Genomic DNA, 14,114 nt, shown 5'->3' with positions numbered 1-14,114 from the left:
TAGCCTTTGACTTGACTTGTGTTTTATTGCTATTCTCATTTATTTTTTTCTCTCTCTATCGCCTTGTTTATTTGATTTCTGAATTATTATTATTATATTTTGTTGTTTTTGTTATCTCCAAGACTGCATTTTCCCCCTCCCACTCGGGAAAGTTGGAGGGGAAAAAATGCAGTCAGACATGAAGTGGCGTTCAATTGCACTTTTTTTTCAAAGTAGGAGGTCGGGCAATCAGAATTCCGAGTGGTCTCGAACGCAGCATTAGCTTAGCTTCGTTAGCCTGTGCACCGTTGGCCTGTTGGTGTAATGGGTAAAGCTCAGGTTTAGCAGCTAACGTAACGTAACGTAACGTTGCTGTTTAACGGCTGTGTTGGTTTCCACCTTCCACCCGGGTTGTGTAGCATCGATAAGTTAATAAAACAACAACAACAACGGGCTCGGTCGGTGTTTTAGTTTTACCCCACGGAACCGTGACATATGGCCGGTGAACCCCCCCTCAGGTGAGTTTTATTCACGGGCTGTTTGGGTAAAGTTGAAGGTAATTTTCCCAAAGCTAACGTTAGCATGATAATCTAATGTGCTAATTGGTGAGTTAACTGTGTGTGTGTTTGTGTCTGTCACAGTTTGTGTGTGTGTTATGATTGTGTGACTGTCAGATTTGTATCTCCTCACAGTTTCACCGAGATAAACAGATAAACCCACTTTGTTTTGTGACTGAAGCAGCAACGTCATGTTGTATTTACACTCTTTACATTACAAACTATTAGAAAAAGCTTCATTTATTCATCTTTAATCTGTTTTACACTACAGCGACGTTGTTTTTCTATTCATGGGTGACATTTGGTTTCATTTCTGTGAAGCTAAATGAACTTAAAGTGCATTTAATTCACTGTTTCTTTGAATGATGTTGTGTTGTGTGACTTCAGACTGAACTGAAACCTCAGGGCACAGCACATTAAACAGATGTTAGGAGATTAATTATTAATTTGTTGTCATTTCTCAAGCACAAAAAGCTAAAACTGGAGCTGTTTTCAGCCTCTTCTACTCGTTTTATCTCCCAGTGACCTGGATATCTTTCAGTTTTATACCAAAGAACAAAAAGAAGCTGAGATAGATAGATTTCTATTTTTACACAGACCTGAAAACACATGTTAGACACTGCTGTCACTCAAAAGGCTTCTTATGATCATATTTTTAGATGTAAGAAGTCAAAGTGTTTGTTCAGGCAGCAGCAGTTTACATAATGCTAATTACACAGAGCCTGTGGTGTTTTAACTCAACTACTGGCTCACTGTGAGCTCTGTAGGTGAAAAAAAAGTAAAGTTTATTTATCTTATATACATATATCTGTTATATGCAACTAATAATTATTTTCATTATCGATTAATCTGTCAATTATGCAAACGATTTGGTCAATAAAATGTTTTAAATGTCAACCAGTGTTCCCAAACCACCAGACGACGTCCTCAAATGTCTTGTTTTGTCCACAAACCAAAGAGAGACTCAGTTTATTCTCATAAAGCAACAAAGAAACCAGAAATATTCACATTTAAGAAGCTGAAATCAAAGAATTTGGACTTTTTTCCCTTAAAAAACGACTCAAACCGATTATTCGATTATAAAAATAGCTGACATTTCATTCAATAATCGATTATTGCTCGATTAATCAATTAATTGTTGCGGCTCTACAATGGTGTCGAGAAGTTACAATAATAAAACAACATCAATTAAAGAGAAGAAGACAAAATAGAGACAGTTTCAGGAAAATAAAGCAATGAATAAATACAGTTAAACAGTCAAGATACAGTTAAACGCAGTGACAGTCCAGTGAAATCAGGTCAGTGATTATTGATTAGTCTTCTGAACTGTTGTACTGATGGCAGCTATTTTAATTTTAGGATTTTTATAGATTATTCCATGCGATGGTGCATTTTGATAGACATTTTTTCCTAGTTTGGTTTGGAGTAAACAGCCAGTTGTGTGAGCATGTACCAGTGTTGTAACTGTGACAGTGTATTAGTGTGTTAATAATAATATTAATAATAATAATAATAATAATAATATTGTTCTTAAGGCTAAAATGAGCTGAAATAATAATGTTTATTTTGTCATTTGCTACAGAATCAGAGTCTTGTGGTGGTTAATGAGAGGAATGCTGCCGTCTGTAATCTGCTGTTAAATGTGCTGATTTTAGCATGAAGTTTGGTGTGTGTGACGTGTGTGTGTGTGTGTGTGTGTGTGAGAGAGAGAGTGTGTGTGTGTTGCGCCTTAAGCTTTCTGTAATACTCTTATATTCTCTTGCAGCTTGTTCTGCACATGAAACATGACTCCAGCTGTTTGTGTTTTTATTAGGACGCGTTATGATTCACACCTGGAATATGAATAAGATGCATGTTCAACTAATATATTATTATATATATATACAGGTTTTCATGCTACACACTGGTGCTTGGTACCGACCGACACTGCACTGTGTGTGTGTGTGTGTGTGTTGTGGGACATTGAAGTGATTCTTCATGCTGATGTTCAGCTGTAAACCAGTGAATCTGCTTCTGTTTAATCAGCATTTACACTGATAAATAGATGTAATTGTTGTTTAATCCTGTTAAAAGTTGATAAATCCTCTCTGGTCCTGAGGTTTCTTACATGTCATCAGTGTTTTTTAGGTGTAAATAATAATAATAATAATAATACTGATGGTTGTTTCTGTCCGTTGTCGTCTCAGCAGCTCCATGTGAAGCGGATCTTTCCGGTTTAAGTGGTGGCTCTGGGTTTAAGGAGCCTAGTGAATCACAAGGCAGAGGAGGAATGTCGCTTTAGGCCAGGTTTACGCTGCGCTATAATGAACCGCTTGTTTTTCCTCCTTCTGCTGTGTTTTGTGCTGAGAAAGCTCCAAGCTCCAAGCTGCAACGTTTCTTTTTTTTATTTATTTCCTTCCTTCCCTGCTGCTGCTGCTGCGTCGTCGTCACGCAGAGAGGAAGAGACGACCAGACCGCCGCCGCCGCTCGTCTCTAAACGTCCTGAGAAAAAAGTGTTGTCGTCGTTGTTTCGACCTGAACTGAATTTAGACCACGAGACTTTTTGCTCAGAGTGTGAAACGGGCCGATGCCCCCAGGTGTGCAGTCAGTGTGCACTCAGAAAGAGGATGTGGTTTGTTTTCTACCAGCTTCCTCTCAGCCGCTCAGCAAATCTCATTGTTGTTGGCTTTAAACAAAAAAAAAACACAAAAAAAAGGAAATGTGAGACTTTGTGTGATTATAAAACATGATGGGATTTAACTTTTCCGGCCTCGGTGACGTCTGTGCAGCGCAGGACGAGTTGCTTTAGCTGTGAGAGGAGGAGTTCTTTCATTCTAGTGCAGGAATGATGATCCAGTTTCACAGCCTCACTGCTCCGGTTTGGTTAGATGGTTCCAGGAAACAGTGGAGGAAGAAATAACACATTAATGGGACATTAGGAGGAGGAGTTTGGTTTGGTTTGGTTTAGTTTTATTGCTCCATCACAGACAAACAGAGGAGAAAACATAATGAAGAAAACAAAACCCTCCTCTTTCTTCCTCTTTTTCTGCTAAACGAACCTGTCGCTCCGTCTAAAACCACTCACACTTTGTCACAAAGTTAAAAACAGGAAGGTTTGACCTGATGGTGGCGCTAGAGAAGAGGTCAGGGGTCAGTTAAAGTCACTGTTGTGGATGTGAAACCATCCCAATCCCATAGTTGCTGACTTCAGTCTGAACTCAGATACAAGTTACAACCATGACCTGAAACAAACTTGGACTGAAACTCTCAATTAGTTTCTTTATTGATTAATAAATACAATTTATTTAAACCCTTTTCTTTCAAGAAAAGTCATAAAACAGTGACAGATTGTTGTTCAGATCCGTCGTCAACACTGACGACCCGTTTCCTCTGATCAAAACCTGAAACTTTGAATATGTTTTTGTATTTTTGCTTGAACAGAGACTTGAATCACAATTAAATGCCACAATTAATTAATCGTAAAGATTATTAAACACAGACACTCTCCAAAAAAGAACTGTATCGGCGCAAAAATAAAGGAAGATGCACAGATACTGGTCCACTTTATCTAACTAACACTGAATTAGTAGGAATTTAAATGTGAGTGTGTCATTTGTAATAAAAAAAAAGATTAAAATAAGCGTCAACATTTAGTATAGATGTCAATTAATGACTTTAATATTTCAAACACTTCCCCTGGAGGATTAATAACTGCTCCTATATTCATAGATACTTCAAATATTTTGACTTTATTTGATTTTACACATTCATAGTGTTGTGAAATCCATCGATGCATAATAATCCTAACACTATGATTATTTCTCTGACAAGATCAATCTAATCCATAATAATGACATAATCACTATTTGATTTATTAACCACTCATTAACTGACTGAGTAATGTAAAAACATAAACGAGAGAGAGAGAGAGAGACGGCAGAGAGTCGGTTATTTGACATTTGCAGTAAAATGTCAAAGCGGTTGTGAGAGAGTCACACTTCAGACATAAGACTGTGAAACAAACACAGATAAATCATAAGACATAAAGATGAGATGATAAGGACACTGGCCTCAGTCATGTAAAAAAATAAAACACAAGTCAATTCTTGTAGCTACAGAATAAAAACACAACAGGAAGGTTGTGATTTAAATGTTTTAAAGGTCGTAATGCTGCTTTGATGTGAATGAAGATGAAATATGACATTAACGTGTGTGTATGTTAGTGTGTGTTAGTGTGTTTCCTCCAGCTGAGGACATTCACTCTGACAGATAAAGTGTGTGACTCATCAGTCGAAGCTCCAACAGGAAACAGGAGACGACGCTCTGATGTTCCTCAACGTTTCCTCACACACACTTTAAAGGGATAGTTCACCCAAAATTCAAATTTCACTCATTATCTACTCCCCCTCATGTGGACTAAGGGCTGGGAGAAGTTTCAGAGTCCTCCGTGGCTTCTCTGAGTTACAGCTCACTTTTCTTCGTCCAAAAAGACACACCAAAAAACATCCAAATACCTCCATGCTGCTCGTCTGTAATGTCCCTCTTGTATTGAAGCCCCAACATGAGAAATTGTTCCGAAAAAAATTAAATAAGTCTGTGTTTTAAGCTTGTTTGTAGCGGAAGCTCCCAGCACTGGTCTTCCTGGTCCGTCCAAATCTCGCGTGATTTGCATTGACACCCAGTTCACGGCTCCGCAAATCGCGCGAGATTCCAGCAGAGCAACACTGGGAGCTTCCGCTACAAACAAGCTTAAAACATAGACTTATTTAATTTTTTCAGAACAATTTCTCATGTTGGGGCTGAAATTTGAATTTTGGGTGAACTATCCCTTTAAAAAAAATTATATATATAGTTTTTTTTATATATACACATACACTTTAGAAGACGTCGGTGTGTAAACATCGTTGTCTGACCAACTGTGTGACCTAGTGTTGCTATGGTTACCACCACAAATACTGTTCAATTCCCCGTTGCATCACGTCCGACTGTCCCTTTGTTATTGTTTCTGTCTTACCGTACCTTCTGTTTCCTGTCATTGACCTTTGATTTGTGCTGCGTTCACTGTACCCTGGGGAAATCTGAATCTGAATTTGGAGCAGCCACACTGACTGTATTATGGGATGGTTTTGTGGGGTTTTTCAGGCGCTACGACTGATTTAACGGCACAGGAACAAGACGGAGCGGCCGATCGACAGTGAAATGTTCAAACTTTATGTTTATATTACTGAGTCCAGGAGGCGTTTGAGACGATGGGAATTAGTAAAACTGACTCGACGTAAAGATTTGTTTTGTCACTGAGCTGCAGACGAACTGAAAGATGAAACACCGATTGATACAGTCGATGGGATCAGATAACAACTCTGTATCACAGCAACAGACTTTGTGTGTCATAGTGAAGCTGAGTCGGACTGAAGTGAAGTCTCACTCTGCTCTGATTTCAACTTCCTGTTTGGTCTTTCATCATCATCATCATCGTGGTTGTCGTCGGCGACGCTCAGAGACAGAAGTGACTGCGGTTTCTTATCGGCTGAGAACAGAGGAAGTCAGAAATCACTTCAGCTGTTTCTGTTTTTCTCTCCGGTCACAGTTTGATCACTGTCATCACTCTCTTGAATTTTAGAAATATGGTTTTTATTTAGTGAAAACCTGCGATGGAAACCAGCCACTCATTCTCTCTAGCGGTGGGAATCTTTTACTATCTCACGATTAGATTCGATTCTGATTTTTGGGGCTACGATTCGATTCAAAATCGATTTTACGATTCAAAACAATTCGATTCCTAATGATTTCTGCTTCAGTCTGTCGGTGTGCAAAGGATCCTCATGATCTACTCCAGTCTGCTTTGCAAGACAGAATGACTGAAGTGTCTTTTTCACATTTATTATTGAGTTTTAAACATTTATCCATGTTTAGATGGACTTGTTGAAACTGTTGCATAAAAGCAATATCACATATTGTTTAAATAATAACATTAAAAGTGCCTCTAGTGCAGTTAACCATGCAGCCTTTTAAATTCATTTTTTCAAATCGATTTTAGGACATTTTATATCGATTCTGAATCGTATTAAAGGGACAAGGAGGAGTTTTGGAAAAGCGAAGTGTTTTCACACTACATTTATGAGCCTCCGCACCGTGAAATTATTTGACCGGTGCAAGACAGACTCATGTTTTCATTCATCAAGAATTAAAGTCAGAGGTTGGAAGACGATCACATACCGTCGTAGTTCCCACCATAAACGGAGATTCGGCGGCGTTATTCTCATGACTCGCCGCAAAACCGAAAGTAAAGAAACGCTGGTCGGCTCGCCCAGCATTTCCACCACCACTAATAATAACAAAATAACGATAGAGACAAAACGATATATTTATCGAAAATGGAGCCATTAACAAGTGGTAACGTAGATTCATCCACATTAATGTGACACTTTTTTATAACCAAATAGAAACTCCTCGTTGTCCCTTTAATAAAACTGTGTGAGGTTCAGTTTCAGTCTGATAATAACTCCTTCTGTTACAGTCATGGGACCTTTAGATTTTACCAGAATTACGACTCATTGGTAAAAAAAAAACACTTTTCAATGGAAACTACTTTTTTTGAATTTTAGAAATATGTTTTTTATTTAGTGAAAACCTGAGATGGAAACCAGCCACTCATTCTCTCTCTCTCTCTCTCTCTCTCTCTCAGGTAAAGCCGACGCCCACCTGAGCAGCAGAAGCTCCGCCTCCATCATGTCTCCCTCCACCGCTGGACACTGACCCCCGACACCGAGCGCAGGGAGGCAGCTGGAGGGGGAGTGAGCATGCAGCACTGGCCCCGTGTGTCCAGGAGGCGGCGCTGCTGAGAGGTGATTGGTCGATTGATCAGTCGATCGGTCGATCAATCGGTCGGTGATCGGTCGGGGCCGAGCGTATGTCTGCAGAACCGGCCATGGACGACTTCACCACCAGGACGTACGGCACCAGCGGCCTGGACAACAGACCGCTGTTTGGAGAGACGTCTGCCCGGGTACAGACCATCAGATAATCAATCATCATTAAAGGGATATGCCAACATTTTTTCTCCTGAGTCCATGACCAGCAGATAAACACCATCCTTTCGACTGTGCGTGCAGTAACAAGGGAGATAGAGCCGTATCGCCCGTAATTAGCTTAGCTCAAACACTGGAAGTGTATGGGTAGTGTTAGCCTGCCTCCACCTAAAGTCGCTAATTAGCTTAGCTCAAACACTGGAAGTGTATGGGTAGTGTTAGCCTGCCTCCTATCCGAGCCGAACTCAGCAGTCAGAAGCTGATTTAATTTTAGCTCTAAACTCTGTAAATATATCACTTTATCCACATTTCAAACATGTTTAGGTGAGAAAGTAGCCGTTTAGATCAGCAGTGTGTCGTTAATTTGTCTAAATACAAGCTGTTTGCAATTCAGTTCGGACGAATTCGGCGCTACTCAAGCTAGCTGTTGTGACCAACGCACTTCCGGTTACTTTCACAAAATAAAACACCCGTTGCCCTTTACATACAGAAAACCATGACGATAGAATTTGTGCTTTTACTTTGAAATAGGAAGCTAACCTACCCTCGATGTAGCTAGCTTGAACCAAAATAAAGCGTCTTTGGTTGAACCCTCCGTTTTGACCGTTCTCGTCCCGTTAGCGGCATTTGACCGCCCAAGATGCCTTACCGGAGAGTTTTGTCAGCTCTGAGATGAAGATCGGCCCGCCGGTTTCCGTTTAGAGTTGCTGAAGAGTTTCTCTGATGACTTTAGGTGGAGGCAGGCTAACACTACCCATACACTTCCAGTGTTTGAGCTAAGCTAATTAGCGACTTTAGGTGGAGGCAGGCTAACACTACCCATACACTTCCAGTGTTTGAGCTAAGCTAATTACGGGCGATACGGCTCTATCTCCCTTGTTACTGCACGCACAGTCGAAAGGATAGTGTCTATCTGCTGGTCATGGACTCGGGAGTGAGGCAAGACACGGAAAAAAAAAATGTTGGCGTATCCCTTTAATTGATTGACAGTAAAATGAATCTGCAGACAGACATGTGATTAATTGTTAACGTCGTGTGTTGTGTTGTGTCACAGGATCGCATCATCAACATGGCCGTCGGTGGCTTCACCTCCGTCGTCGTCCTGGTGAGTCTACGACCTCGTCCACAGCAGAGCGCCGACCGCCAAAATAAAAGCGTATAAATAAAATAAATGTTTGGTCAGATATAGAATAAATTATGCAGAAAAGAAAAAACTTTCTAAGTCCAACTTGTGCAGAAGTTTGCAGATCATTAGTGCAATAATGTCAAGAATAAATAAGTGAAATCCAGATGTTTCACAGCTTCTACCACAGTAATAATGACTCAGCTGGTTTTCTTCCTGTTTGATCAGAACCTGAGTGAAAACTAAAACATGACTCAGCTGTTTCTACTTCTTCCTTTTCATAGTGAAACTTCTTCTTCCTTCACACGGAGGAAAAGAAGAATGAAGTGATTTAAAGTTTGTGTGTCTGTCTCCAGGTGACTGTGATCTGCTCCTTCGTGTTCCCGTCGCTGCCGCCGCGGCCGCTCAACGTCTTCTTCGCCGTCTGCATCCTGTTGATCTGTGGATCCACCCTAGTGCTGGTAACACACACACACACACACACACACACACTGATCTGATTCACCACAGTTTAATGAGAGAAAACAACAAACAGACAGATTTAATTGATTAAATTACAGAGTTTTCTAATCAGATTATTTCACTGGTTTTATAGTTTTTATCCACAATCGTCTCATTCATTAAATATGAAACTGCAACGATTCATTCATGTTTTTAAAATTGATTCATTGTTTGTTTAAGATCAATAATCAATTATACAACAGTTAGTTCCCACCGAGTAATTTGATCCGAGTAGTTTGAACCACTTTTTTCTAGAAGTCTTTTAAAGGTGTACAGAAAAGAAAATTGAATTTGAGCCCACTCTGGATCATAAAATTAATGTGATAACTCATCTATCAGACGTTGTAGGCCAAACTTTGTGCAAAATTCTATTTTTGAGTAAATCCAGGATGAAAGTGTGTATTTTTTTTTTCGCATTGGATAATGCAGGCGCACGGATTATACGTCAGCCTGTACACGATTCACCAGCCACTGATATTGGATCTGTCATCCGTCATTCAAACGTCTGAGACACGCACACACACAGGGAGCTCGGTCTCGCCCCAAGCTTTGAATATCCCGCCCGCTCGATAACGACCAATCAAATTCGTTTTCCTTACTCGGGTAAACTCGTGTTGCAGCTCGTGACAACTCGGCGCGACAAACAGGACAAACGGCCATTTCTGTACACCTTTAACATTTTAGGAGAAATTGTAGCCTACCACTTTTTTCCAGAAATTACTCTACAATATTTCCAAAAATTCACACCATTGGCCCTAAACTGAACGTACATTGACTAAAAAAAGTAACGTTCTTCAGTCTCAGAACAAATATTTGTGTATTTCTGGTGTTTGCTTCAAAATCTTGTCCAATGGGGGTCCTCCGTGGTCTAATTTGTGTCATTTTCGGGGTCCTTGATGTAAAAAAGTTTGAGAACCACTGACATAGACGATAAACAACTTTAATACGGTATCGATAACGTCTATATATCTAAGTTCACGCTGGTCCTGTTGCTCAGGTGCTAATCACTGGCTCCGAACCAGAAGCAGCTCGGTGGAGAAGCTTGTAGCTAGTAGCAAGCTAGTAGGAAATGTTTATGTGTTGCCTGGCAACAGCCTTGTTCCAGTTGCGGAACTATTTCTGTTGGCGGATAAACAGTACAACAGCACGACCTCTCGTGTGATGTTGCTTAATTATTTTCTGGTTTCAGTTTCTCACATTTGAAGATTTTTCACTTTTTCTGCGTCACAGTGAACTGATCTGATCGAGGCAGGAAGAGAGAGAACAGAAAATTAAATTAAAGCTCAGTTAAAGAGTTAATGAATTAATGAATTAAACCCACGTCTCCCTCTTCCTCTCCTCCTCCTCTTTCTCTCTCTTCCTTCCCTCTCTCTCTCTCTCTGTCTCCTCCTCCTTTCCCTCATTCTCTCTCTCCCTCTCACTCCCCCCTCCTTCTGTCTCTCCTCCTCCCCCTCTCTTTCTCTTCGTCTCCTCTTCTCTTCCTTGCTCTCTCTCCCTCCTCCTCTTTCTCTCCCTCCCCCTCCTTCTTCCTCTCCTCTTTCTCTCTTCCTCCTCTTCCCCTCTCCCTCCCCTCCTTCTCTTTCTCTCCCTCTTCCTCTCCTCTTTCTCTCCCCTCCTTCTCTTTCTCTCCTCCTCCCTCTCTCTTTCCCTCCCTCCTCCTCTCTCTCACTTCCTCCTCTCTCTCTCTCTACCCCTCTTCCTCTCTCTCTCCCTCCTCCTCTTTCCTCTCTCCCCTCCTTCTCTTTCTCTCCTCCTCCCTCTCGCTTTCCCTTCCTCTCCTCTCTCCTCCTCTTTCTCCCTCTCACTCCCCTTCCTTCTTTCTCTCCCTCTCCTCTTTCTCCTCTCGCTCTCCTCCTTTCTCCCTCTCTCTTCCTCCTCCTTTCCCTCTTCATTTCTCTCTCCCTCCCTCCTCTTTCTCTCTCTTCCTCTCCTCTCCTCCTCTTCTCTCCCTTTCTCCTCTTTCCCTCTTCCTCTCCTCTTGCTCTCTTTCTCCCTCCCTCCTCTTCCCCTCTCTCTCCTCCTCCCTCTCTTTCTCTTCCTCTCCTCTTTCTCTCTCTCCTCCTCCTTTCCCTCTTTCTCTCCTCTCTCTCCCTCTCACCCCCCCTCCTTCTTTCTCTCCTCCTCTTCTCTTCCTTGCGCTTCCTCGTCTCCTCTTTCTCTGTCTCCTCCTCCTTTTTCCCCTTTCTCTCTCTCTTCCTCCTCCTCTCTTTCTCTCTGTCTCTTCCTACTTTCCTTCTTTCTCTCCTCTGTGTCTCCTCTTTCTCCCTCTCTCTCCCCCTCTCCTCCTCCTCTCCCCTCTCCCTCCCTCCTCCCCCTCTCCTCCCTCCTCCTCTCTCCCTCTCTCTTCCTCCTCCTCCCCCTCCCTTCCTCTCTCTATCTCCCTCCCTCCTCTCTCCTCCTCCTCCCCCTCCTCCTCCCTCAGATCTTCTGGTATCGTCAGGGCGACCTGGAGCCAAAGTTCAGGAACCTGATCTACTACATGCTGGCGTCCATCGTGCTGCTGTGTCTCTGTGCCAACCTCTACTTCCACGACGTCAGGTGAAGAGGAGGAGGAGGAGGAGGAGGAGGAGGAGGAGGATGAAGGGAAGAAGAAGACTTGGCCTTGACAGACGGAGAGAGAGAAAACACGTGGACGAAATGAAACTAAACTAAATGAAACGAAGGACCGACCAAAAACAAAAACTGATGATGTCACACTGACTTGAATGAAGCTCCGCCCACGTTGGACCCAAACCACAGACTTTAATGCTCCAGTGGGATGAAGACACACACACACACACACACACACGCTTCACAGTGTAGAAATCATGATGTACTGTAAAGACGCCATAAAAACCGCTGCTGGAGGACGAACTTGAACACAACACGGTGTGTTTACATGCTGCAGCATAAACGACGTTCGTTCACCGCCGCCACGTTCACGTTTCTTTTCTTCCTATGACGTCACACTGTAATAAATCTATAGAGTCTTTTTACATGTTTTACTCTTTTGCCCTCGTGTGTCAAATTAAAACTTTATTTAAACGTCACAACGACAATGAGACACAAGTTCTGTTGAAACGGTGCTGCTCGAAGCCATCAAGGAAATTTCAACTTTCTTCACAGTCGAGCTGAAAGACTAAAAGAAAAGAAAAGAGCTCCATCTTTAAAGGGATAGTTCAACATTTTGCCGAATTGGCCCATTGCCATAATCCCTATAGTCATAGCAGTAGGTTTGTTACCTTTAATTGTCGGTGCAGGCTGTTTTTAGAACGGCGGAGCAGAGCCGTGAGCTGCTCAGAGCTACGCTACGGAGGCTCATTATGGGATTTCTTGGTTTCCTTCATCAAACTCATCAAATACACAATCCAACAACTCCAAAACAGAGTTGTTTTAGAGGTAAATTCATGCAAAACCGCTGATGCGCGTTGCCTTCAGGGACAGTTTTTCATCAACAGTCTCTGCATTTCCCTCTAAAACAACTCTGTCTGGTACCGTTGTGTTATTATCTCATAGCGTGGTGAATGTGCAGGTCACAACTTGTCCACCAGAGCGTTGTGGAGTTGTTGGATTGTGTATTTGATGAGTTTGATGAGGGAAACCAAGAAATCCCATGAGCCTGAGCAGCTCGCGGCTCTGCTCCGCCGTTCTAAAAATAGCTTGCACCGACAATTAAAGGTAACAAACCTACTGCTATGACTATAGGGATTATGGCAATGGGCCAATTTGCCAAAATGTTGAACTATCCCTTTAAAAAAAACTGTTTAAATCTGTTAAAAAAAACACAATTTAGTGTCTTTATGTTTCTTTCACTGCAACGACAAAACAAAATCAGAGCTGAGACGCTAAATCGAATGTGATGGATCTTGTTTCCGGATCGATTTGATTCGTCTTCTCGTTGCTAACAGGCCGTGGACCATAAACATCCTTTTTTTTTTTTAACTTCCTTTCATTTTTCACACAAAAATCAAAATTAAACACTTGGAGCTCAACGGATGTGAAGCCGAAGCAGGAAGTCGACTTATTATGAGCATGTAAACACATCATGTGAACCCCCCTCCTCCTTCCTCCTCCTCCTTTAGCACAAACTAACTAATGTGGCGATAGCACAAAGCAGCATCAGGGTCCTGTTAAAGAACATATATGCAACAGTTTCTACGTTTTACTGTTTTGTTTTTTCTCTCTTCTTTATCTGATCTAATCTGTCGCCCTGAGATTTCATTAATTTTCCACATCAAGTCTCTTCTTAAGAGGATTTTTTTTTAAACTTAAGACTTAAATGCTGAATTACACTGACTCACTGCCAACGCCCGCACTGAATCACACTTTTGTCTAAGCCATAAACACACACAGAGAGACACACACACTCACTCTCAGGCCGGCTGAAGCACCAATGAAGTGAACGGATGAACGGACGTTTTCAACATGAATCTGTAAAAGTTTCTGTCGCAACCAACGTTTTTTTTTTTTCCAGCTTTCAGCTTTAAGTCGCCGGTTTCACACAAAGAAAAATGAAAAAACTATAAAATCATGAGGACGTTTCAGTTGTTGTTGTTGGTTAGAAAACACTACGGTTTACAGAGTCTGAAGCTGCGCCAGTGAAGGCAGCACAGTAACAGGAAGCTGTTTATAAGACCGGTTAGAGCTGCAACTAACAATCATTTTCATTATCGATTAAATTCAATAAAATGTTAAAATATGTTTAAAAGCAAATCAATCAAATGTCTTGTTTTGTCCACAAACCAAAGAGAGACTTAGTTTTTTGTCATAAAGGAACAAAGAAACCAGAAATATTCACATTTAATAAGCTGAAATCAGAGAATTTGGACTTTTTTCTTTAAAATAACGATAATTTGATTCTCAAAATAGTTGATTCATTTAATAATTGATTATTGTTTGATTAATCGATTACTTGTTGCAGCTCTAACGCCGGTGCTCCGTTTGTTTCTCCATGATCTGTTGCTGTTA

General features: G+C 41.4%; 1 protein-coding gene across 1 annotated transcript; it reads left to right on the top strand.

The window, feature by feature from the left end:
• Positions 1-285: 285 nt before the first annotated feature.
• On the top strand, positions 286-12,214 carry tmem243b (transmembrane protein 243, mitochondrial b). Its single transcript, XM_083999565.1, has 5 exons — positions 286-497; positions 7,201-7,521; positions 8,598-8,648; positions 9,023-9,127; positions 11,590-12,214. The coding sequence occupies exons 2-5, from the start codon at positions 7,426-7,428 to the stop codon at positions 11,707-11,709; spliced, it is 372 nt and encodes a 123-aa protein (XP_083855691.1). The 5' UTR covers positions 286-497; positions 7,201-7,425; the 3' UTR covers positions 11,710-12,214.
• The last annotated feature ends 1,900 nt before the right edge of the window (positions 12,215-14,114 follow it).

The sequence above is a fragment of the Trachurus trachurus genome, assembly GCF_905171665.1.
Source record: "Trachurus trachurus genome assembly, chromosome: 23".
NCBI lineage: Eukaryota > Metazoa > Chordata > Actinopteri > Carangiformes > Carangidae > Trachurus > Trachurus trachurus.
The sequence above is the reverse complement of the archived record's forward strand: the minus strand, read 5'-3'. Positions and strand labels throughout refer to the sequence as shown.

Bases quoted from the DNA above. Each gene is read 5' to 3' on its own strand.
- tmem243b (XM_083999565.1), top strand. From the start codon at position 7,426: ATGTCTGCAGAACCGGCCATGGACGACTTCACCACCAGGACGTACGGC. The intron at 7,522-8,597 runs GTACAGACCATC...GTTGTGTCACAG, and splicing joins TTGGAGAGACGTCTGCCCGG to GATCGCATCATCAACATGGC. The intron at 8,649-9,022 runs GTGAGTCTACGA...GTCTGTCTCCAG, and splicing joins TCACCTCCGTCGTCGTCCTG to GTGACTGTGATCTGCTCCTT.